Source organism: Schistocerca nitens, chromosome 7 (assembly GCF_023898315.1).
Source record: "Schistocerca nitens isolate TAMUIC-IGC-003100 chromosome 7, iqSchNite1.1, whole genome shotgun sequence".
NCBI lineage: Eukaryota > Metazoa > Arthropoda > Insecta > Orthoptera > Acrididae > Schistocerca > Schistocerca nitens.
Window position 1 is genome coordinate 176,948,843 of NC_064620.1, and position 23,686 is coordinate 176,972,528.

The 23,686-nt window shown below is 38.0% G+C and overlaps 1 protein-coding gene across 1 annotated transcript in view; it reads left to right on the forward strand.

The window, feature by feature from the left end:
• LOC126194766 (autophagy-related protein 16-like) overlaps nt 1–23,142 on the forward strand; it is a 110,695-nt gene extending 87,553 nt beyond the window's left edge. Inside the window, exons 6-8 of the mRNA XM_049933052.1 lie at nt 4,412–4,547; nt 9,434–9,539; nt 21,655–23,142. Of these exons, the coding sequence (XP_049789009.1) occupies nt 4,412–4,547; nt 9,434–9,539; nt 21,655–21,686 (274 nt within the window). The 3' untranslated portion in view covers nt 21,687–23,142. The remainder of the gene's footprint in view (nt 1–4,411; nt 4,548–9,433; nt 9,540–21,654) is intronic.
• The last annotated feature ends 544 nt before the right edge of the window (nt 23,143–23,686 follow it).

Sequence of the window (23,686 nt, forward strand, 5' to 3'; positions counted from 1 at the left end):
TCCCTTGGAAAGGGCATGACGGATTTCTTCCCCATCCTTTCTTCAATCCAAGTATTTGTTCCTTCTTCAATGACACAGGACATTAAACACGTATTAGCCTTGCCAGCAATGTCCCACATTTATACAATCTCTTCATATAATTGTAACTACAACCTATGAATAATCATATCAGATAATACCTGACATCCAAAGCACAGAAGGGGGGAAAAATTGTTCTACATTTTAGAGGCAACTGAGTAATGATAATCACTGTATAGTGGAGGCATTGGGCTGTCAGTAAATGTATAGGCAAAAAGCTGAAGTTCGTTGCTCCTCTTTCAAAGGGTCCCTGGCCTTCCACTTAATAGGAATTATATATATATCTAAAAACAAAGATGATGTGACTTACCAAACGAAAGCGCTGGCAGGTCGATAGACACACAAACAAACACAAACATACACACAAAATTCAAGCTTTCACAACAAACTGTTGCCTCATCAGGAAAGAGGGAAGGAGAGGGAAAGACGAAAGGATGTGGGTTTTAAGGGAGAGGGTAAGGAGTCATTCCAATCCCGGGAGCGGAAAGACTTACCTTAGGTGGAAAAAGGATGGGTATACGCTCACACACACACACACATCCAGACACAAGCAGACATCGGTAAGTCTTTCCGCTCCCGGGATTGGAATGACTCCTTACCCTCTCCCTTAAAACCCACATCCTTTCGTCTTTCCCTCTCCTTCCCTCTTTCCTGATGAGGCAACAGTTTGTTGTGAAAGCTTGAATTTTGTGTGTATGTTTGTGTTTGTTTGTGTGTCTATCGACGTGCCAACGCTTTCGTTTGGTAATTCACATCATCTTTGTTTATATATATATATATATATATATATATATATATATATATAGAGTGTGTGTGTGTGTGTGTGTGTGTGTTAAACACTAATTTATTTGAAAGCTAAACTCCTGTGTTTCGTTTGATTATGTGCCTCTACAGTATATGATGAGTGCTTTTCTTTACATCTGTAGTTACATTTACACCTGCTCTTCATAAGCCACATAAGAGTATGTGACAGAGGTACTTCACATAACACTTTCACACCTGCCCCCTCTTTCCCATTCCTGTCATGATTGGAGTACAGGAAGGACAACCATCCATATGAGCAAATATTTCTATAATTTTTCCATCATGGTCAATTTGGATTGTATATGTGGGAGGAAGAAATATTTTTGCATATCCATATTAGTTATTTGTCTACACATCTAATCTTCAATAGCACCATATTCCAAAAGCTTTTATATTCTTGTTTTGCCTTAGCTGTTCATCATACTCATTTGTATTCATTGTTAAGAAACCTTTTTTCCAGAAATGTTGTTATTACTATTGCCAGTTTGCTTTTTATATCATATGTGCTTCAGCCATTGTCACTTGCCTTGTTGCTCAAATGGCAAAACTCTCCTATACTTTTAGTTTCCCATTTCCTAATCTATTGCTCTAAGCATCACGTGACATATTTTTGCTACGCTTCACTGCTCTTGTTTTACTTTCGTTAATGTTCTTTGTACAACCTCTTTTCAAGACACTATCCATTTTGTTCAACTCATCTGCCCGGTCCTTTGCTGTCTCTTGACAGAATTACATTACAATTTTTAATTATTCTCTCTGAACTTAAATTAATTTTTGAAATTTCTCCTTGATTTTCTTTACAGCTTGTTCTGTCTACTAATTGAATAATTTTTGCTTCTCAAATACTGTCTCCTTCTCTTGTCCACTGATTCTCATAATTGCACTCTGATTTCTGGACAAGTTGTAGATAAACCTTTACTTCTGGTACGTTACTCCTGCTTCCTTCATAATTTCAAAGTGTGGTTTCCAGTCGACAATGTCAAAAGCTTTCTGTAAATCTACAAATGCTATAAGTGTAGGTTTTTCCTTTCTTGGGTTTATTTTCAAAGATAGATTGAAGGGTCAGATATTGACTTGCATTTTCCTACATTTCTCCAGAACCAGCCTGATTTACTCTGAGGGCAGCTTATTCCAGTCTTTCCATTCTTTTATAAATAATGAGGGTCATTATTTGGCAACTGTGATATATTAAGCTGGTGATTTTGAAATACTTAATATGGTATTACATCTGATGGTTTCACCTCATTTAAGTGAAACATGTTGAGTTCTGTCTGCTGTGACATCCTGTATCATGTCATTATTTACATTGTGGCAGAATTTTATATAGCTTAGACAAGAAACTAGTGTATAGGTGTGTAATACAATTACCCCTCTAACAGAAATATAACCACATGAGATGTATAGATAGCAGCTAAAAATTATATTTATAACTGATTGTGAAATATTATCAATCTGCAAAATATATTTTATTTCTTTCTGTTTGAAACTACATTGATATTCGTAGATTGTGACTGACTGTGCTGTAGTTCTCTTACTGAACAGTCATCAGGCAATAATACATGTTTATGTGTCAGCTGTGCTGGATCATTCCTGCTATAACACCTGTTTGTCACTTAGTTCCTTTTCTTAATTTTCTCCAAATATTCTCGTAGCTCCTCTTGCACTTGTCTTAGAAATTTTTTTTAAAAGTTTCGGGTCTTTCACGAAACTTCAAAGTTCTTGTCGTGTATTCCACTTATGTGAACTTTTTATTATGCAAAACAGATTAAATATTTTCCTTTCATAATTAAAATTTTGAAGCTGACCAACCATTATTAATAAATCTTTACTTAGTGTAACTATTCACAAATGTGCTTCCTTCTTTTACAGCAGATGATGAGGCAAAATGCAAACATCTCAAAGACACACAAGTTGTAGGCTGGAAGAAAAGTCTATCTATAAGGGGTAGTGAAATGAAAATGAGACAGGTGGAAAAAACTAAGAAAACTATTATTTCAAAAGTAATCACCATAACTGTTAATGCACTTATCCTGCAGTGAGAAAAGATGATAAATGCCATAATGAAAAAAAATTGTGGTTGCTTGTGGAACCACGATTGTATCCAGGTGTGCACCTCTTTGTCCGGAGCAAATCGGTGGCTATGAATGACTTCCATTAGGCTCCAAAAAATGTGGAAATCACATTGGGATAGATCAGGACTGTATTGGAGGATTGTAAGGGCTTTCAAGAGAAACTTCTGCTGCATAGTCGAAACAGTCTCTGCAAATATTGACCTGCTCACCCACTGCCACAAACATTTTCCCTTGAAGGCAACCATCTTGTCTCTCCGTGGGATACTGTATTAACAATTATAGTAATTACTTTTAAAATAATAAACAGTTTATTTACTTTTTTAATCTGACTCATTTTTAACTGCCCCTTATATTTCTCCTTCTGTTGCAACTCCAAGAAAGTGAAATTTCTATTTATGATAGTCTGACAGTTCATAAAGCTTTTCATATTATTTTCTTTTTCTGCCCAGTACTTTCTTAAGTGTGTATATTTCATGCACCTTGAACATAATGGAATTGTTCATTCTGTGTTAATTTATTTTATCCATACAGATTTGCAAATTGGCAAACCGATAAATGACAGATTCTGTATTATTAAAAATACCGTCTATTCAATCAGCAAGCATGGCATAAATACTCATCTAGACTTACCAGTGTAGGTTTTCTGTTTCTTTCTAATGTTACTTGAATGCCACACTTAAATTCTTGTGAAACGTTCCAGTCTATTTTATTGCTTTGGTAGTCTCATCAAATGTTAACAATCATTCCTTGTGTAATATCAGGGTGGCAATTCTTCTGGAAAACTGGAATTCTCAAGAAATTACATTTTACCTGCAAAAATCAGGGAATTCCAGGAATTTTGTAAAATCTCGGGGAATCCTGTGTTCCCTTTAACCATTAATTTATCAGGAGCTTCTTACAGCATCATCTTCCTCCCGATGCCTGGAATTCTTGGGGAATTTTTTTTCTTCTTCCAAGTCTGAGTAACCACCCAGTAATAGTCATGTTATAAGCAACTTCTCCTCACCTACTAAAGAAGTTACAGAGTGGTGAAGATGCTGACTAATATTAGGAAGTGGGACTCGAATCCACAACCAACCTATCCTGATGCAGGTATTTTCCAGTATCCCAAAATCACTTCAGTAAAATCTACAGCGGTGGTCCTTCAGTAAAACTGTGAATGATTCCTTGCACAATTCTTTTTGCATTCAAGCTGATGCTCCTTATCTAGTGATGTTAATGTCTACAAACAAATTGAAATGTAATTTATTCCACTGACACCTTGCCCTATTTGTTTTTTTGTTGTATTTCGCAAAAGAGGCATTATATAGCGAGCTCAAAGCCAGAAGTTCATGCTCTGTTTTATATGTCATAACTGTACACTCTGCCAGGCAAGTGGTAAGATTTCTTTAGGAATTCACTAATATCAATGAGTTTGAAGTGAAGTGTGGAACAAATGGTTATGCTCTTCATTACAGGAAAAGACAAGCTAAACTGCAGAAAGAATTAGAGGAAGCAGCAAAAGACACAAGGCCAACTTCCCCTGATAAACTTGGAGAGGGAGCTGCAACAGTTTTAGAAAATACCTTGCCAACGAAACTATCTACTAAAATAGTAAGTTAATGTGTATGCTACAGAATCCAACAAAAGCACTGTTGAAGTTATAATAGAAAATAATTGCTAATGTAGTAACAGTTGTGGTTTCTTCTATGATATTCTGCAATAAATAAAATAATTGACAAATAGAATGCGGTATAACATCAGCATTAGAAATCAGTTTGAAGTCTCAGATTTTAAAGTGATACATCTTTCATCAGTACAATTTTCATTAGTGTCTCCAATTTCCCACACATTCATCAACAGCTGTACTGAATTCTTAGTATACAGGTTACTCATCTCCCACATGTGTTTATATTCCTTGGTTTGTAAGTCTTCTTGCTGCCATATTCCTCTGTTGTTGCGTGGACATTACATTTTCATTAGTGTAGCTTCACATCATTCTCGTAATATTGCACCCAGGAATAGGATGTATTCCATTTTAGTTTTGTTCTGTAAATACTGCTGTACAGTCCTCAGGATTTTAAAGTGTAATTGTTTCTTCCATGACTGAATTTTGTTTAACAATGTAGGAAAAGATAGATTGCTACATACTGTAAAGCAACGTGTTAAACTGCACAATTAAAAGACGCTCACATAAAGCTTTTGGCCACAGCCTTCATCACCAAATATAAACAGAAAAACACACACCATTTATACACAGAAGTAGGCACATTTCTTGCTCACATGACTGCCAACTTTGGCAGCTTCAGCCAGAATTCAGCTGTCACATGGGGTGGAAGCAGCAGTCTGGAGGGGGCGGGGAAGGGGGTGGGGAGAGAGAACAACACTGTATTTCAGAGTATGCAGGGACTAGAATGCCAGTAAGTGCAGTGTCAGGAGGTTGTGGGGCAGGGAGGTGAGGAAAAAAGGGGCAAAACAAAGGAGAGGATTGGGGAAAGATTGACAGGTGCGTTGACAGAGGGTGGCAGACAGAGAGGGTGAGAGATGAGACTGGGGAGGAGATGGTAGACAGAGGGGGTGGAAACCGTTGTGTGGAGGGTGTTGGTGGAATATGTTACCATGGGTTGAGGCCGGGATAATTATGGGAGTGGAGAATGTGTTGTAAGGAAACCTCCCATTTGCACAGTTCAGAAAAGCTTGTGTCGAAGGGGAGGATCCAGATGGCTTTGGTAGTAAATCGTTTATTGAGTTGCTTTGTCTATTAGTGTATTTCATGCTGACTCTCTACATCCGATTCGTTAGGAATGTAGCAATCCAATTGTTTGAAATTGAGTGATGTGCATTAAAAAAGTCGTAAAAAAAAGTGATTTCCCGATATATAGTAACTAAAAAGTTTACCAGAGCATTCCTGCATAAATGGTGTTAATTCAGATTTACAAATGCACCATAAATTCATAAAAATTAAGATTTTTTTCCCTTCACATTAACAGAAATTACCAGTGTCTAGATACTACTGTAAAAAAAGGGTGGGGTGGGGGAGGAGGGGGGGGGGTCTTCCAGAGTGAAGACTGAAGTGAAGTACAATACTGAAATATTTAAATAAAATCCAGCAATAGGAACTCCAGGTACGAATATTACTATCAAGTAATAAAACTGTAAAGCATGGTGTTCCGCAGGGCTCAGTATTGGGACCCCTACTTTTCCTCCTGTATATTAATGACTTGAGCCTGAATGTTGATGCACACAAAACAATAATATTTGCTGATGGCACAACTGTAGTCCTCAAAGGGGAGAATACAGAGGCTGTGCAAAAAGCTGTGAACTTGGCCACTGAACAACTCAGCAACTGGCCTAAAATCAACTGATTAACTATCAACACCAAAAAGACAGCTTCCATGAACTTTCACACAACACAAAATGAAAATTCCTCTCAGCCATTTGTCACTGTAAATAACCAGCCAATAGATACCGACACTGTTTTCAAATTCCTAGGTCTGTGGGTTCAAGATAACCTGAAATGGAATACATATACAGGATAGGTAAATGCCAGAATTAGTACTGGCTGTTATGCATTGAGTGTACTGAAATCATGTGCTAGCCTGAAAACATTAACCAGCGCGTACTATGCTTCGATACAAGCCCACCTAAAATATGATGTGATATTCTGGGGAAATTCGCCAACTGCTCTGAGCACATTCAGAATCCAGAAGAGAGCAATGAGGATTATTACTGGGAGCAAACCCAGAGACTCCTGCAAACCCATCTTCAGAAAGTTGGAAATCCTTACACTGCCTTGCCTATACATTCTCGAGACTCTAAAATTTTTCAGAAACCACATAATTCCAACTGACACCAGAGTCGTAAAAAATAATGAAATTCATGAACACAACACCAGGAAAAATGCAAATCTGCATGTTTTATGTACAAACACTCAACTGTGTAAAAAGGGAGCTTTCCACATGGGCCTCCAACTGTTCAACAATCTTCCTACTAGTATTAAGTCCATTGAAGACAACATAAAATTTAGCAAAGCTGTGAAGTCATATTTGTTGTGTCACTGTTTTTACTCTGTAAATGAATACATAGAACAGTAATCTTGCCATTTGTGTTAAATTGAAAACATTGAGCAATATCATACATTAGGATACTATAGGCCTATGTTAATATATGTTAACAACGAACTGATATTTTCCGACATCTGCAGCACACTGTGTACCATCAGATCACATGGAATAAATAAATAAATAAATAAAATATAACAGTAGGAATTCTAGGTTGGAATATCAACAGACTGCTACTCACCACAAAGATGAAACTTTGAGTAGCAAATAGCCACATGTACAAGAGTCACACATTAAGCTTTCGGTCTGAGCAGACAAAGATAGCGGGACATGTTTGTGAGGTGTTCTTGCTTGTAGCCATGTATGGAAGTGAAACATGGACAATAAACAGTTTAGACAAGAATAGAGTAGAAACTTGTGGTGCTACGGAAGAATGCCGAAGATTAGATGGGTTGATCATGTAACTGAATAGAATTGGGGAGAAGAGGAATTTGTGGCACAACTTGATTAGCAAGAGACATTGACTGGTAGGACACATTCTGAGGCATCAAGGGGTCACCAATTTGGTAATGGAGGGAAGTGTGGAGGGTAAAAATCATAGAGGGACAGCAAGAGATGAATACAGTAAGCAGAGTCAGAAGGATGTAGGTTCAGTACTTGGAGATGAAGAGACTTGCACAGGATAGAGTAGCACGGGGAGCTGCATCAAACCAGTCTTTGGACTGAAGACAACAACAACAACAACAACGACAACAAGAAGCATGTAAGTGCGAAAAGGTTTAGAAAAGTTTGGAATTATGTTTAAAGTTCATTGGAATTTGCTAACTGCTCTCATTTTGAAGCACTGGATGAATATGTCCTCAGTAATTTGCGCCCCATTTTAAGCGAAAGTTAGTTTTTCATGCATCACAATCTTTATTATGTCGTACCTCCTGAACCAATGTTGTGCAATCTTATAATTTTGCAGGTATATTTGTGTTACAAATACTTTTTAGTAGTAAAGAAGAAGTTTAAAATGTCATGTCTGATGCTGAAGTTCCCTGCATGAACAGTGAAAATGTTTTAAGTGATCAATTTTTTTTATCATTTCGTGAGATCGATTGTCAGTGAGAAAAAGTCTGATAAAGGTTTGACGATACGTTTAAAGTTTGTTGCAAGTCACTTAGTGCTGTGATTTTGAAATACTGGAGAGTATTTGCATGTGGTGAATTAGTCTGCCCCAAATTGTATACACAATTTATAAATGTAATACTTGTCTTGCACATAGGTTTATACCTCTTAATTCATAAATTATGTCACCAATTTAATTTTTTAAATTCAGTTAATGTTCATATGAAATAGTGAAAGTCAGTTTTTTGTTGACGTTGAAAGTCTTTTGATTGGCAACCTGCAATTGGGTCTGGGTTCCCTGCCACAGGATAATCGCTTAGTAATACACATCTACATCTACATAAATACCATGCAGTGTGAGGCGGAGGGTACCCTGTACCCCTACTAGTCATTTCCTTTCCTGTTCCACACACAAACAGTGAGGGGGAAAAATGACTGTCTACATGCGTTCATATGAGGCCTAATTTCTTGCATCTTACCTTTGTGGTCCTTATCCAAAATGTACATTGGCGGCAATAGAATCATTCTGCAATTTCAGTCAGCTTCAATTGCCAGATGCCGGTTTGGTTTTTGTCTGAACCTACTGGCAACAAATTGAGCAGCCCACCTTTGAAATCCTTCAATGTCATTTTTAATCTGACGTGGAATTAATCCCAAACACTCGATCAGTACTCAATAATATGTCGCACTAGCTCACATACGCAGTCCCTTTTACAGGTGAGCCACCCTTTCCCTTAATTCTCCCAACAAACCGTACACTGCAGCATTGCTACTCACCCTGTCTGCCAGATCATTTATGTCTGTAAAAAATAACAACAGTTTCATCAAACTTCCCTGGGGGAATCCTGACAATATTCTCTGATGAATGTTCACCGTCAGGGACAACATACTGGGTTCTATTATTTAAAAAGTCTTAGAGCCACTCTCATGTCTGGGATCTATTCCATATGCTTGTACTTTCATTAACAGTTTGCAGTTGTGGGCTGTGTAAAATGCTTTCCCTAAATCTAGAAATATGGAATCTGCCTTTGCCTTTCATCCATACTTTACAGTACATCATTTGAGGAAAGGGCATATAGAGTCATAATAGCTTGCTTTTATCCACCACTCCTGTTATTCATCAAAATTTCCTAAGTGATAGAAATATAAATAAGAAAACACAGCTAATAATGTAAGTTATTCAGACTAATAGTTTTTGAGTTAATGAATTAATGTTATAAATTATGATGTGAAGATGAACATCCCTGATAAAGATTTTCCTTTATTGTATAAATTATTTGTAGTAGGTTGACTCACTGACTTACCTCCATGTGTACTTTTTTCAAATAGGATTCTCATGAAGGAGAGGTCCATGCAGTAAAATGGAGTCCTGTTGACAGAATTGTTGCAACTGGTGGAGCAGACCGCAAAGTAAAGCTCTGGGATGTATCCAAAGGTGTGTGAACTGTTCAGTTAATTTCAGACTTTATGATTTAGAGATTTGAAAAAAAAAGAAACTTGTGGGTAATTTTAATGGAAATACTAACTGTGATGTTTAAAATGCCATCTGTATCTCATCCTCGTCCATTTGACATTCACTTGCTGGATAAAGACCTCTACTAGATTTTTCCATGCATCATGGTTTTCAGATATATGTATCCATGTATGTATCCATGTTGTTCCTGCATGTTCTCTAGTGTCACCTGCCCACGTTCCTTTAGCGTATCATCTTTATCTTTCTTTTTTGCTTTTTTAAATCCAGTAAACAAGTTCTCTAGTCCATCTGCCATACATTTTCTTGTCTATGTGTTCTGTCCTCCTCCTCTTCATTTTCAATGTAGTACTTATTACATATTTCATCTGGTCTTTTTCCTGGTCCATTTCACAGTCTCTTAGTAATTACCAATATCCATCTCTCACTCCCAAGTTTTGGAAGGTTTTGTCATTACAAGGTCCATACCTTACTGCCATAAGTCAACACTGCTAATACACGATGCAAAATTTCTATTTCAGACACACAAGAAGTTCTGATTAGTTTACTAAAAGAAATGCAGGCCATTTTCACTATTCTGTTCATTTCTTTTGCCGTCCATATGTTCATTGCCTTCAGTTGCATTACATGTAAAAACTGATCAACTTACTTAACTAATTTTCAAGCCTACTTTCAAACTATTGATCTATTAAGTTCTTACATTACTTGGTGAAGTTAATGTGCATTAAATGCAAACAGTACAAAGTAATCAGTCTAATGAAAGTTGTTTCATTATCACATTCCTCCTTTTTTCCACAATTAAAGACTCCCTTTAGAACTGTTTATTAGTTTCGGTGACACTGAGTCACTGTATGCCATTCCTATTTCAGTTCTGTATTTCTCGTTATCCTGATGAAGCCTAATGAAAGCTTCAGTATTGATGACTATAGCTTCAGTATACAGTGGAATTTCGCATAGCGAACATAATTTGTTCTAGAATCTTACTCATAGTGTGAAACACCCATTAAGGAAAACAATGTCACGCTGAATGATCACAACTTGTTATGCAAAACATTGCTAATTAATGAGTCATTTTTTACAATTTATTTTGCTTGTTATGTGAATTGCCCTTTATGGGAGGTGCTCGTGAAGTGAGGTTCCACTATATTCACATAGGTTGAATCTCTTGTGTACAACTTTGTACAGAAGGAGAGGTGAGCAGTGTGGTGTGGCAACTGTCATTGTAGGGAAGCGGGCCAAGAGCAGAAATGACTAGTGAACAAGTAACACAGGGAACAGAAGATCTACTTAACTTGTATTTCTCCAAATGTACGAGACTCGTTACAGATGATGCAACAAGACATAGAGTCCAGCACATACACTAGCAGCAGCGATGAGGTTGTAGCTTTGTCTGCATGGCATCTTGTAGCGAGATGACTCCAAGTATGAGTGCGATGAGGTGTGGGTCAGCGGACTTGTGCCATTGAGTCTGTTATCTGTTAGACCCTGTGTGATTGCTATTAGTGTTGTACAGAAACTTGCCTGTGTGGTGGTATCAATACATGGTACCACATCTGTCCCCTCAAATCTCCTCATTATTGTGTAGTGTAGACGAGCAGACGACAATGGGGAGAGGGTCGGATGCAACTGGCAATGAGGAGATGGGAGTCGAAACTGGGGCTGGTGTCGAGCTCCCACCTGCGCCCTGCCATACACCCTGAGACTGCCCAGGAACATTCTGAAAAACCAGGCAGAGGGTGTGCACCCACATCTAGTGGTAGATCAGCAAATGAAGATGGAGGCATCTTGACAACTGCAGAGGGACCCGAGGTGGCATGTGGGCTAGCCACCAGAAAGGGGGGGCCCACCCCAGACGGTAGTTGCTGTCGATACAGTGATGAACGTGATAGGGCATTGACTTCCATCCATTCTGGGACTAACACTGATGATGCGGGATCCGTGGGAGCTGGAGGCAGTGAGGACTGCTGCATCCAGATAGGCATGAAATCTGAACGCGCAATGCATGCACTAGGATCACACGTTTAACATGGATGGATTTGATTATGGTGAAATTTAAGTCGCAGCATGAACAATGGGGCGGGACACTTTTCAATTTGCGAATAATTACATTGAGCTTTGTACAACAATTTTGAACCAAAGACAGTGGGACTGTCGACCAAACCAAATTTATATAACAAAACTGCACTGATGCTGTAACGGGAAGCATCCACAGGCAAGACCACAGGTTTGGCAGGATCAAATGGTCACTAAGCAAAGCATCTTTCAACGTATGGAAAGCAGACCAGCACTCCAGCGACCAAACGAAAGGAACATTCTTCCTGCACAGGCAATTCAAGGGAGCCACAATTTGAATGGTGTTAGGAATAAATCGGATGTAGTATGTGAGCTTCCCTAACACAGATTGCAGTTCCTGCACACTGTGTGGGGATGGAAAGTCACAGATAGGGCAAATGTGATTGCAATTGGTGAACACTCTGGCTATTAATGACATGTCTTAAGTACTTCAGTTTGTAAAGACACACACATTTGAGATTAGCTTCAGACAACACTTGAAACAGAGTGTGTTCTTCAGGAGTGCAACCTGAGACGACAGTGTCATTTAAGCAAACAGGAACTTTCGCAGTCAGTTGCTCCAGAAAGTGGTGACATATGTCTGGTGCAGAGGCACTGCCGAATGGTGGGCTCCAAAATTTGAAAAGATCGAGTGTTAATAACCAAGACTTCTTGTAACTGCTCACCCAGATATATTTGTAAGTGTTGTGCAAATCAGTTTTGGAAAAGCAATGGCCAGCACCCAATTTATCCACCAGTTCTTTTGGACATGGCAAGTGATAACTGTCAGTGATTGAGGATTCACAGTTTACTTAAAATTGGAGCACGGCCAGAGTCTGCTGGATGGCTTCTTTACATTAACAAGAGGGGATGCCCATTGACTGGCAGTAATATGACCCCACTGTCTTGTAGGAAGTTCCTGAAACACTTGTTCTTGGAAAGCCTTGGGTACAGGATGAGCTCTAACAAACTGTGGCTGTGCATTGCCCTTCGTTGTGGCATGGGCAACAAAAGTATTGGCTTTGCCTAAACCCTCAGAAAACAAATCCTGAAATTCTGCACACAACTTAGCAACAGTCCCCCAAGGATCAAAGGCAGAAACAGAAGTTACAGTGTCCTGAATGCTTAACTCAAACAAATCGAAAGAGTCAAGACCAAAAATATTAGCAACATGTCAGGAAGAAAGCACTGTAAATGTCACTGTCTTTGTCAAATTTCGTAAAGTTGCAGGAAGGCTACAAGTGCCTAATACAGGAATATCTTCACCATTATATGTTTTCAGCGTGTGGTCCAATGTGCACAACTGAGGTTTGCCAAGAATTCGTAAATGCTTCAGTTGAGCAAAGTCCTGAAGTGACAGTGTCAAGTTGCAAATGGACTGATTGTCCAGTGGTAGTGAGAGACCCAAAAAGTTTGTCGTCTTCACATAGCACAGAAAATGAATTGGGAACCTCTCCTGAACGGCTATGACACTGTAGTTTTCCACTAATGAAACTGGGACTTTGAAAACACACTACATGCTGTTTGTGACTTAGACTTGCATGAAGGAGTAGCAAACAAGGGTGCCTTACACTTCTGCAAACACACAGACTGTACGTGTCCCTGTTTGCTGCAAAAAAAAAAAAAAAAGTGTGTGTGTGTGTGTGGGGGGGGGGGGGGGGGGGGGGGGGATGCTTCACGTTAGGGGCAAGATTGGCAGCCATGTGCTGTATTATGGTGAGGACACGACTTCACACATTGTGCTGGTCATGACACATTGTTACATGAGGGCTGTGGCTGTTGCTGCTGTTAGCGAGACAGTGGTGAGGCCTGCTTGTTGTGGCTATCTACAGAATAAACAGGCACCACCTCAAAACTGTCTGCTGCACTTTCGCAGGAATCTTGACAGTCAAGTGTCTGTAAAGCATGATGCAAGAAGTAGTATGGGTATTTAAGGATCTGTTCCCTAATTCGAGAGTCAACTACATTGTGCCTGATGTCGTTGCGAGCCTTATGATCCCTGTAATATTGGCCGCAGTCACATTTGAATCTACACTGTCTAACAAGGCCAGGCAGTACAGTCACACACTGATGGTATGTTTATCCTTGTTGCTTATGTAGCCTATAGAATTTGTAACAGGCAGCTGCCACTTGAACCTTGTCCTCATAATGCTTCATAAGTGCCTGCAATAGTTCCTCGTAGTCTACCAACACAGGGCATGGTGTGGGAAATAGTTTGGCACAAAATGTATAAATAGTCAGTCCCACAGTGGTTAAGAAACAAGAATGTCAGTACCTTGTACGTGATGTGCTGTGATCTGCGTGAAGTTTGCGAGGTACTCTGACAAGTCTTCCTTTGCCTCGTCCAACTCATGAAATGGTGGCACATGTACATAGGCGGTGGCACTGCCATTGTGTTCGGCATCTGTGTGAAGTCATCTGCACCATCCTGAAGTGATGAATTATTTCAAGCAGTTGCAGCATTTGTTAACTCTGAAACTGAATAGACTGAGTTAGATCAACTGCAGGTGATCCAGCAAAAAGCAAAAATAGCACAGAGAAGGCAAGAAAGGGTTGCAAAAGCAATGAGCACAGAACCTAGAGCATAAAGTGCACAAGCAAGGCAAACACTGCATACTCAGAAGACAGTGAATCGAGGAGAAGAAAAAAAAAAAAAAAAAAGGCAGGGCAGCAAGAAAGTAACTATATTTAACTGTCACACATAGTTTCAATGACTCATTGTCAGATGCTGTGTATGACTGTATTCATTGGTAAGGGGAGGTGGGCTACAGAGTGGTGTGGCAACTGTCATTGTAGGAATGCTGGACAGGAGCGAAATGTTTAGTGAACAAGTAACACAGCAAACAGAAGATTTACTTAACTTTTATTTCTCCAAATGTACGAGACTCATTGCAAACGTTGCCACAAGAAATAGAGTCAAGCTCGTATAATAGCAACAACAATGGGACAAGGTGTTGTCCTGTAGCGAGGTGACTCGAAGCGCGAGTTGGCTGAGCAGCTGCTGCCAACTGTTCTGTATTGCAGCAGCAGAGAGGGCTGGAAGTACAGGGATGCTGGAGGTGTGGCTCAGTGGACCCATGCTGTTAGGTCTGCCAGATCCTGCGAGACTGCTATTGGCGTTGAACAGAAACTTAGAATTCCATTACCGACATAACAACACCTGTGAGGTGGTATTGACATGTGATACTGCAGAATCAATGCCTTGTTTCTCTGGGTGAAACTAACTAATTCAACAGCTTTCTCAAAATAAATGAAACCCAGGCAAAGCAGTAAATCTTACTCGTTGCTCCATTCTACAATTTCATTCATGATCTGCCATTGGTTAATTGTGCTATATCCACTTCGTCAGTTTTTTTTTAATCTTTTTTTTTTCTATCTGTTTTGTGGTAATTTCAGTGTATGTCTAGTATATTATGAAAAGGAGACTCATAGGTCTGTAGTTCTTTCTTTCTTCCAATTTCCTTTTTTTTGTATAGAGTAATTACAACATCGTTCCAATTTTGGGAGAATATTATTCTCTGCAAAGTTTCTGTTAACAATTTGCAACCTACTTTTGAATGGATTATCTCCAGCTTTAATCATTTCTAATATATAAGTGGCACTCAAATGAAAATGAGACAGATGGCAAAAAGTAAACAGACTGTTCATGCACCTCTTCATCCAAAACAAATAGACTGCCACAAATTTTTTCTTCTGGGTTTGAAAAGATGGAAGTAATTTGGGGACCTATCAAGACTCTATAGAAGATGTTTAAGGACTTCCCAGTGAAACTTTTGCAGCGTAGCGAAACAACAGGCACGCCAGCTCCAGGAAAGTCACGATGGCCTTTTTGTTTGACTTCAAGGTGCCACTGGTCACTGACTTTCTGGAACACAGTGCTTGCCAACATGTTACAGAGGTTGTTTCACATATGTGCTAGAAGTTGTGCTGGGGAGGCCTTACATATCTTCCATACAGTCCCATTCTCTCCAATGTGATTTCCATATTTTTGGATCCCTGAAGAAAGACCTTTGTGGCTGTTGATTTGCTTCGAATGAATAGGTGCACACCTGGGTACAATCACAATTCCATAAGCAAAAGCAAACTTTTTCCATTAAGGCATTGACAATCTTGGCTCATAGTGGGATAAATGTCTTACAGTTAAGTCGGTTACTTTTGAGACGATGAACAGTTTACTTCCTTTTTTTCCCCATGTATCTTAGTTTCATTTGACTGCCCCTTATAATACATCTCCATGCATCTTTCTTTTCTTTATACCTGGTATGGTTAAATACAAATTACCTGAAATTATATCTAGAATGTCATTCTCTTCATTATTGACTATCTGTGTTCTCAATTTCTCTTTGTAACTATGCAGAAATTTGAAGTAGTTTTGGTCTATTGTACTCATTTCTCTGCAGTTTCAGTGACTTTGCTGTCTGCCATCTTAACCGAGGATAAGCATTGTCTGCTCAACAAAAGTTTTAGTTTTTCCCTTATTGTACTATTATTGTTTTTGTATCAATTATGAGGCAGTGTTTCTGGCCAGTACTTGTCTTCTGGAGTCAAAATGTGTTGTACTGACGATGGACATAGGAATAGCATTATGCCTGTTGGTGTTACTACACATTTTGGCTTCTGAAGGCAAGTACTCACCAACAATTCTGTCTCATCATATTTTCATTGTGTTCTAAATCCTTTCTTAGATATTTCTGAATAATTTCGTTTACTTCAGATATTCCATCACTTCCTATTACCACTTGGTTGAACCTCTTTCCTTCTCTTTAACAACTGCCATGCTCTATTTGAGGTATTCTTTTCATAAGCCCTCCTTGTGCTTGCAACAAATTTTGCTATTACCTTAATTAAATAATCACCCCTTTTGTCTCTTCTTATTTCAACTTCACTTTTTGGAGAAATTCATTCCTCTGTTAATGTATATTGAATGCCTTATTTCTTAAAGACTGTTTTTATCTTGTGTTGCCTCAGTTGTCATAGAATGTTGGTAAAAGCTTAAAGAGGAAAGAGAGAGCAGGGTTTTTATTCATTTAACAAGGTTAAGTGCACTGTCAAATTTCTTTGTTTATTGAAAAGAAATGTAACTAGATGTACCTTGTTGAGAACAGCCATTAGATCGTACAGTGAAACAGGGTTGCCACAAGTTCTGGAAATCAGGGAATTTCAAATGTGTCAGGGAAATCAGGAAAATGTGAAAAAAAAAAAACTGGAAAAATCTCGTTTTCGTGTCGGTAGATGGCATCATTTGTTCACTGATATGTCGTGCATCGTCGTTGGCTGGGCGCAGCCGAGTAAGTGTGCCATTTCCCTACTCCCTCATTCATACAGCTTCTTGCTTGTCCACCAGTCCCCTCACCTTGCTGTCAGTGATGCCCACCATTTCTTGCCGTTAGCCTAGCAGCTGCCAACGAGAGGCAGGAAGGCTTGAGAAGTGGTTTGTTTGGCTCTGATTCTGAGAGACTGTTGACACAGCGGCCAGAGACAGCAGTCATGACTGCATGAGTTGTGTGTGAGTGATTGTGTGAATGTGTTTGCTCTCGTTTTCTGACAAAGACTGTGGCCAAAAATTTAGTTGTGAGAATGTGATTGTCTTTTCTATGTGCCTGTCTGCAGCTCTGTGATCATATTTACAGAGAGTTACTACCTATCCTCATCAGTATTGATTCTCAGAGGAAAGTTGTCTGTTGCATGAATGGATCACCGCAGTCTCATTTCATCAACACGGTGATGTGGAATGTGAATATGTGGCCACACAAGTGAACTTCCATGACAGGCCAAAACCACAGGCCATTTCTGGGAGCAGGCCTGCCGATCTGAAGCCATTCGTTTGCCACTAATGTGCAGGCCCTGCCAATTGGATCTCTCTCTGATCTGCCTGCAGGTCAGCTTTGTTTGTGTGCGGCATAACGCAGTGGATTTTTGTAATTTATCCATGGACCAAGGACTGCGGTGCTTCTCAGCAGGCTGGGGCAGTGGGCAATAAATTTCAGAAATTGTGACTCTCACACCGCAAGTACATTGTACAGTGTGGTGTTTTATAGACATTTTACGTATACTAGTGCATTTTGGAACTTTGAAAGTAGTTTATACATTACAAAGTAGGGACAATAAGAAGAAAACTGGCAGTCGTTGGCAGTTTGTACGCTATGTACTCAGGTATTTCTTGAAAGAAAAAGCACACAATACCTGTAAAATAATAGACGTAACACAGAGAGTAATAACCAACAATAACGAACCAATTAGAAGCAACATTTTATTGGCGGTCGCCTATAGTGCTGGTTTATACAACTCTTCCCTGCCTTATACACTTCTTTCAAGAGGCTTACTTTTTTCTGAGGTTATTTATGAAACCAGTGAAGGTATTTTAAATCTGTCTTGTGACTCTAACAAGATGCATATTTTTGTCACCAAATATATTTAGTTTTATTGAAATAAAATAACATCAGTGGTTTTAATGAAACACACATACCATTTGGCTTGTTTTCTCCATCTAAAAACATTTCACTACCCTTGAGATGACAAAATTTGTCAGGGAAAAATGCTAAAACTTGTCTGGAAAGCAGGGAAATATCAGGGAATTTCACTTGGGGAAACTTGTGGCACCCCTGTGCAAGCATCTGTTTTGAAGTTCAATGAAAACAAACAATTACTGACAAAATAATATAAATGGATAAATGAGAAAGCTACTCACCAAGCAGTGGCAGAACGCACACATAAAAGGCAGTTGTAATTGGCAAGCTTTCGGAGCCAGTGCCTCCTTTCTCAGGTAGAAGGGTTGAAGGGGAAGGAAGAGGGTTGAAGGAAAAGGACAGGAGAGGTCTAGGAAAAGGGGTAGATTTTGGGACATGTGTGGTAAGTCTCCCCCAACCCACGGTTCTGGGCAAATTTCTTGAAATCTAACCCTTCTCCTAGACCTCTCCAATCCTATTCCTTCACCCTTTTTCTTTTCCCTTCACCCCTTCTGCCTGAAGAAGACAGCACTGGCTTGGAAAACTTGCCCATTACAACTGTCTTTTATGCGTGTATTCTGCTGCTGCCTGGTGAGTAGATTTTTTTATCTTTTGATGTTCAGTATGACTCACTGGTAGATAAGCATGTAAAACTGGGAGAGTTAGGACCCTTACAGAAAAAAAAAATTAATTTCTAAAGTAATATGTTTTTGTAATAAGGATTAAATAGTGCACACTATCTTTGTGCATGCATATTTTGCGTCTGATATTCGGAAGGCTCCTAATCTCTTACTGTGATGGCACGAGGTAATAGACTAGTAATGGAAAGTTGAAAATTTTGTTTCTGTTTGCCCTTGATAACAATTTTCTCTCTGCACCAACTGGTACATGGTATTGTTGAATGCATCTTTCCTTCACAGCAAAGCATGCAAACTGTTTCTCTTCAAACTGGAACAAACAGTTTTGTCTGCCACAGCTTCACTATTGTGTGAAATCCAGCTAATATCTTAATTATTGTTTGTGGTGTAGTAGATACAATTTTCAGTCTCTAGATTCTGCTACAGTTTTCATCTAACATTCTGTGTGAGAAAACTCAGAATGCAATTCATTTAAATAATTTTGGCTTTCTTGTTTAAATGTGGTCGTTGTAATATATGACCATGAACTGATGAAATTATTCTCGAAAGAAATCAAAACTGTTGGCAACTTCAAAAAATTATGATCTGAAAATTGTATGTGTCATGTTCTGCTATAAATTACCCAATCTCTTGCATTGTGTCTTCCTCAAATGATACATCATTGTTATCGTAGTAACATGTCATTCAGTGAAGGAGGAAACCATTTCAGATGCTCAAAGTTCAACTGTCATAGAGCCTTTTTGTTTTTGTCAGTAAGAAGTTGTGGAAAGTCTTTTGTGACTTACAAAGCTATATTCATGATGATGCATATACAATATTCACTCTATGGTGCATGTTAAGTGGTGGCTTGTACCACCTCTACATAAACAAATACAAAACTAATATTCTCCCCCTCTCTTTCTCCCCCTGTCCCTCCCCCGTGACCGAGCGAAGTAGCACAGTGGTTAGCACACTGGACTCGCATTCGGGAGGATGATGGTTAAAACCCGCATCTGGCCATCCTGATCTAGATTTTCCATGATTTTCCTAAAGTATTTCAGGCAGGTGCTGGTATGGTTCCTTTGACAGGGCACAGCCGACTTCCTTCCCCCATCCTTTCCTAATCCAATGGGACTGATGACCTTTCTCCTTGGTCCCTTCCTCAAAATCAGTCAATCAACCAACCCTCCCCCTGTACCTCCCCCTCCCCTCCCCTCCCCACCCCTCCCCTGCACTTTGTTGACGTGTACAGAGTGCAGTAAGTGTACGAGTTCTGGTCATCAAACAATGCAGGGAACTGTTAGCAGTATGTTTAGCCACACTCATCAAATTTTGTGAATGAATTAATTCTCGTAATGCTGAGCATAGTCATTTTAACATTACAGGTTCAAAATAAATTAAAAACTGTACAAAACATAGAAACACATATATTATACATTTGCTGTTTTGTTTTTACATATAATGCATTCTTGTTAGGTATCCAGGGTATCCATTTTTTGTTTAATTTGAATAATGTTGACAAAGTGGTCTTTAGAGATGAGAGTATGTAGTGAACCATTACCCATTCTTGCTTGTTTCTAGAGTGATTTAAGGAAACTGAGGGAAACATGACTCGGGATGCTTGGATCCATGTTCATACAGTACTTCTGTTACTATTGTGCTGGCTTGCTTTCTGTTTGACTTGTTATGTTGCATCCAGTGTGGTCTGCTATGGTCAGTTTAACGTCAGACTGAGGATAATCTGGGAATGTTACAAATTTCAATTGCCCTCATGTAATTATATAAAATGATACATGTTAATTTAATTCCCCACTGTCGTCTATTTCTAAATTTACCACATATTTGCAATGCCTGTAAAATCTGCCCCAACAGTGTAATTAATATTTTTAGGAAATCTGCAATATAGTAGGCCTTTTCAAGTTTATGCTCTGTCTCTTAGAGAAGATACATAGCAGTTCTTCCATCACACGATCTCGTCCAGGTATTAGCATGACATTTTGTGTGAAATGTTTTAAGCAAGGGAGGGTTTCTACTTACAAGCACCTTAAGCAAGACTCATGCCCACACAAATTAATAAACAGGACTGAAGCTTAAGCTTTCAGAAGTTCAAAACAATTTACTTTTAAGGAGAAGAGGAAAGATACGAAATACAGAGAAAAGATATGAGTTGTATATGCAGGAGGTGAGTAAAAAAATCTGTTTACCTCCCAAATTAGATGGGACAATAGGTACAAGTAAATGTTAAATTTTAATTATATGTTAAAAGTAGGATTTCATAATGAGAGACTGAGATCGACGAGAGGAGAACGACATTTCAAATCCCTTCCAACTATCCTGATGTAGGTTTTCTGTGATTTCGCTAAACTGCTTGAGGCAAATGGTTCCTTTGAAAAGGCATGACTGATTTCCTTCCCCATTCTCCTCTTATTGAGCTGGAATGACCTGCTTGTCAATGTGATATTAAACTCTAATCTACCTTCCTGATAATGAAAGGCCAGCTATCAGTTGATGAAAAATGCGACGTACTTTAAGAAAAACTACTCAGTGCAAAGGGAAATAAAAATATAGGGAGGGAGCTGAGAGAAGTAAGTAATATAAAAAATGGAGAGGGATGATTAGAGGGAGGAAAACATAACGTCAGAGAAAAGGGAATCATTTTTGCTGCTGTTTGTTTTCAGTTATTGAAGTATACCTACTCAGTCTCCAAATTTAAGATTTGGAAATTTTTTTTCTTCACTTCAACTCCTTCACATTGTATCCTTGATTCATTTTATATAATTTTGTCTCCTATCTTATACAGTTAACACTTTTTTATGATTTTGATTTGGAATTAGATTATTACTTTTCAACAAACAGGAAATGTTTAGAAGATTTTTCCTGTGGTTATATGTCTTTAACTTTATATTTGTATTACTTTTGTTGCTGATACTTTTTATGAACTGAGTTTAAACTGTATTCTTTCAGGCTCATCAACTGTTCGAGAACAGGAGTTATAATATCTGTTCACTTTCATCGCACATATACATGTCTGGTCATCTGTGGGTCTAAGTTTTTGCATATAATTTTTCCTATAGAATGAGAAATTAATTTTACTATATGTGGGATGTGGAAAAAAGGATTCATGTGCCAGAAGTTTGATTTATATTGAATATCACATTTATTAATATAAATTTTGTATGTTCGGTTATTGGTTATCAGGTAATTTGTAAGCCTGTAATCTGTTGCAAAAAGAAATGACAATGCTGAGGAGAACTTTTTTTTACTATTTATTTATTTATTTCTAATTTACAAAGCTTGAAAGACTTAAAAGCTGAGCACTTTCCTCTCAGCAGATACATGACATAAAAATTAGATCACTCACGCTATAATTAGGCTGCTTAGTGTATTTAACATGTCCAATGTCCTCTTGTGTGTAAATAAAGCAAAGTTATTTTCTTAATTGAAATGTGGTATTAGTTATGTTTATCAAATATACTGTTTGTTCATGAACTTTGTTGTTGGGATGTTTGGGTAAATGTGTGTGATGTTACTGTGCTTTTGCCTTTCTGTGTTTATGTGGTAGTGGGAATATACTAATGGAACATTATGAATCAAATGGAAAGCATTTCATGACATGTCTCTTCAATTGGAAGTTTGGTGATTTGTCTCGAAATTGTCTTTGTCTTCCATATATCAGTCAGAGATTTTAGAATGCAATCACTCCAGTTGTGAAAATAATTATTTTCTATGGTTGTAAGTATTTTTTTAAATTTTTGTAATACACATACTAATGGAGTTCCTGTGTCAACTAACTGTGTTCGTGTATTTCATAAAAAAACTAAAAAGTTTGCGTGACAAAGAAAACATATTTTTGTACCAGCTATGAATATTTTTAGGAATAAAGCTTTTACGGCAATTTAGAATTGTAATGGTAATTTATATGAGTGTTTCCTGTGGCACTTTTCAACTCTGAAGTATTGCATAATTATTGTATTGTAATTAGATTTCCTAGAGGTTTGTAATGTGGTTGTCAGAAGTAATTATAAGTAATAATTTCCCACAAGTGTAATTCCTGCATATAATATGATTATATTTTGGAATATGCATTATTGAGTCATTTTATTTCAAACATATTGAATTCATTATTGCTAAAAATTGTAATGTTCTGTACCGTTCAGAACAAAAAATTATGTTACTTTTAATTTCTCCATTACTCCAAACTAATTATTTTTGAAACAAATTTCATACTATTGTTATGTAATAGAGGTGAAAGTGAACAGATTATTTCATTTGTGTGGGCCATTTATTGTTCTAACAACTGTTACTCGACCGGTAATTGTGAGCCTGAAATGTATAGTCATTGAAAAAATTCTGTTCATTTCAGTAAAGAGTTAAAAAAACTTTTGTCAAAATAGAAATGGAATTCTGGCTAAAATGTAAAGTAAATTCTGTCACAAACTGACTTAAATGTTCAAATTGGATTAGTGAAAAAATATGCATCAGCTGTAATTTTTATTTTGTTTTTTTGATTACTTATTTATTTTCTTTTCTTGGTAAATTTTGGTAAATTCTTTGTTAGTATTTGAGCATATGTTCGTAGATTTCTGAAGTCTCTAGCTTCCACAGGAAAGAATCCCTTTGTATTTGTATCCATATGGGAGAAATTGTTTGTGGAATTGCTAGTTCAAACATACTTTATGATAATGTTAACTATTTTTTATAATGCCCATCAAATGGAACACAACCTTGTTTAATTGTGTAAACACAAACTCAATTCATTTACAACCATATAACGATAGGAAAAATGTATGTTTAGTTCCCATGCAACAACAAATGAATAGCTATTCTCCAAATTTAGAAATGTTGTTCAGAATCTTGGGTGCTACTGCGTAGGAACATAGAGCAGAAGATTAAACTGTATTTCATAGTGATAAAACTGCAGTTATAAAGGTCCTAGTGTTAACTGAGGAATAAATTACTTAGCGACAGTGGGGCAAGAAGAAATTATAGAAACAGA